Genomic DNA, 3,054 nt, shown 5'->3' with positions numbered 1-3,054 from the left:
TAAATGCAGCGAAATACAATTATTTGTTTTCCAAGTTGAATCATTATGTAAGAGGGNTAAGTAAAGTACATGTATCAGAAAGCAATGTTACTTATTATAAAAACCAGAGTATTTTCATGTTTTATTAATACAAATGCTTACATTGGTTAAATATTTTACTGTTTGTCAAAACTACTATGACTTATCAAGCATTATGCAGATATCGGGAGATGATTGTAACACAGACATATTCACGTATATACTTGTCAGACAGATATGGCTAAGCTGTTTACTTGTCGAGATATTTAATTCAACATTTTGTTTCATACCTTCCAGATGGAGCATTACCAAAACCTGGCATTTTAGACTCTGTCATTGCAGAGAAACACCAGGTAAAAACACATTTTTTTCTCATATATTGCTAATATAATTGGAATGTGACAGCATGTACTCTCTAAATATTTCAGCAGCAGTATATTTTAAAATTATCTTAACTGTGATTAGAAGAAAAAAAATATTGTATTATTGTACAACTGATGCATCCCGATTTTCTGAGGTGGGAGTGGTTGTGGTGTTATATTGTAATTCTTTTATAGTTTAAAAAAAAATGAACAAAATATCTAATATAAACCCTTGTTATATTTTGTTTATATTTTCACCATACTTATTATTGACAGTCATGCATCTATATCTTGTTAAAATTTGGTTGATGTATGCACCTGTCAAAATATATTGGCATAAAAGTTGCTTCAAATTTCTTTAATTAAATTTTGAAGATGGTGGAGCTCATGCCAGGGTCTGGTGTATTTGTCTTCGTCCAAGATATTGAGGAATGCAAGAAGGCAAAGACTGTGATCTGTGGCACTCCTCAGCACGGCTGGCGGATGGCCAAGCTATTCATGAACAAGTTCTGGTCTCGGGAGGAGTTTGTGGGAAGCAGTCTGGCCAATACCCCCGGGAAAAGGGCTCTAGACCAGAGGACTACCAGTGCAATCAAAGGTAGTTAAAAATATTCTGTTTCTTCCATTAGAATCAATTTTTTAAAAAGGAAGCTTTTTACAATATCAAAAGTCAGCAAGTCTTTCAGAAAAGATAATAGCACTTTTTAAAATTTGAGTGAAACTTCAATAATTTCTGCTAACAGTTTTCATGAAATCATGTAAACATAAATTTTGCAAGAGTATACAAGTAAATAGAAGAAAATATGAAAGCAATGCTACCATATGACCACATATAGCTTTGATTATAGCTTGTCATTTTTTGTTCTAGTTCCTTGGAACAAAACAAGGAATAACAAAGTGCCGTAGACAGCATTGCTGAAAAGTTCTGAAGAAAGAGCTCTTTAAATTCATGTCGCTATTTGTATCAATACCAGTTGAATATCTTACAAATCCATGTGTTTCAGGCTTCTGTGTCCAGCCGACCACAGCGACGTATGGACAAATCAGACAGGCGATGGCCTCGAAACTAACAAGTGCTACGGTGAAAGACCGCCTTAAAAGAACTGAAACAACAATGTGAATAATATATGGATTGATGGGACATCTCAAAAAAACCATTCAATGTAATTTTAATTATGCAATGCTGGTGATAAATGATGTGTATTGCGGTTATGTATGTTGGTATTCTTTTGTGGGCATATGGCATGAATGAGCATGTTAATATATGGAACAGATATAATTATGTCAGTGTGTATAAATAAATTATTTTTTCATTTTAAAACATGACTGTCTTGATTTTTTTCCTTCTGTTGAATGCTTTTAGCAGCATGATGGTGTATGCTGCTGGGATGCTGCTATGGTTGCAGCATAGAGGCAGCATTGTCATATATGATGGCTGGCTTAGATTGCAGCATACTGGCAGCATGGTCACTATAGGCCCATTGGCTATGATGCAGGCTTAGCTTGCAGCATCCTGGCAGCATGGTCACTATATGACCATAGGCCATGCTGCTGGCATGCTGGCTTAGCTTGCAGCATACTGGCAGCATGGTCACTAAAGGGTCTTTGGCCATGCTGCTGGCATGCTGGCTTAGCTTGCAGCATACTGGTAGCATGTTAACAAAAGGGCCATTGGCCAGGCTGCTGGCATGCTGGCTTAGCCTGCAGCATACTGGCAGCATAATTTAAATATTTGAAACATGCTGCCAGTATGCTGCTCCCCTTATAATTACTAGGGCAATATTTTGCAGCATAATAGCAGCATGTGCTGCAGGAATGCTGCATTTTCATGCTGCTCAGATGCTGCCTAGATGCTGCAAATCCGTAAGGGATTGGTTGTAAATTTCAATTGTTTCATTTGTGACGTCACACCTAGGACAAGTACATGACGTCACAGACTTCCGCACTGGAGTCAAAATGGCGGCTTTTTACATTTCAATGTCGCATGAAAATTGTCGTTTTATACAAATAAATGTCACAAATCTTGATTATGTGATAAAAAGGATCTTACACTTGTTTTCATTTCATATTCAATTTATGAAACTCGTCACAAATTTTTCTTTTTAGCTCGCCTAAATTGAAAAATTCCAAATCTCATATGAAATGAAAACTCATGTAAGATCCTCCTATGTATCTATACAAATAAATGTTGACACATGTAAACATTTTTCTCAAAATGTTCCAGTTGAAGGTAAATCACTTATGTCCATGGTTTGGTTTCCTGCCTATTACATCTCTGTATAAATTGAGTAATACCGGTATGTGTGGTACCCACAAACAAACCTTGAGTCCTGGGTTAGTATAGATATGTTTTACTGGAATACTGTGTCTGACTGTCATTGTAGAAAGTGTCTACAGATCCTGGTCCATGGTAACACCAGGGAGGATATCACACTAGTCACACCCAACCTGACTGTCCACTCACCAGACATGGAGCTCTGCTGTCACTCAACAAGGCCAATCAGGAACTGGTAACACCTTGTCCATCCTCATTTATCTTTGTCGTGCATTGGCTAAATGAATTTCAAAATAAGATGTAACACCATGTCTGGCACATAAAAGATGACAAAGCCAGATCAAACTGGTTGCAATATTCCAAAACATACCAGCTGAAAACTCCAGAGTACAAATGATA

General features: G+C 36.8%; 1 protein-coding gene across 1 annotated transcript; it reads left to right on the top strand.

Annotated features, from left to right (window-relative positions):
* The first annotated feature begins 295 nt into the window (after positions 1 to 295).
* Positions 296 to 1,534, top strand: LOC110440995. Its single transcript, XM_021484102.1, has 3 exons — positions 296 to 371; positions 756 to 978; positions 1,385 to 1,534. The coding sequence occupies exons 2-3, from the start codon at positions 756 to 758 to the stop codon at positions 1,498 to 1,500; spliced, it is 339 nt and encodes a 112-aa protein (XP_021339777.1). The 5' UTR covers positions 296 to 371; the 3' UTR covers positions 1,501 to 1,534.
* Positions 1,535 to 3,054: the final 1,520 nt, after the last annotated feature.

The sequence above is a fragment of the Mizuhopecten yessoensis genome, unplaced genomic scaffold (assembly GCF_002113885.1).
Source record: "Mizuhopecten yessoensis strain PY_sf001 unplaced genomic scaffold, ASM211388v2 scaffold714627, whole genome shotgun sequence".
NCBI lineage: Eukaryota > Metazoa > Mollusca > Bivalvia > Pectinida > Pectinidae > Mizuhopecten > Mizuhopecten yessoensis.
This window is presented reverse-complemented; position numbering and strand designations above follow the sequence as displayed.

Excerpts from the sequence above, each read along its gene's own strand:
- LOC110440995 (XM_021484102.1), top strand. The coding sequence starts at position 756 with ATGGTGGAGCTCATGCCAGGGTCTGGTGTATTTGTCTTCGTCCAAGAT. Across the intron at positions 979-1,384 it reads GACTACCAGTGCAATCAAAG|GCTTCTGTGTCCAGCCGACC; the intron begins GTAGTTAAAAAT and ends CATGTGTTTCAG.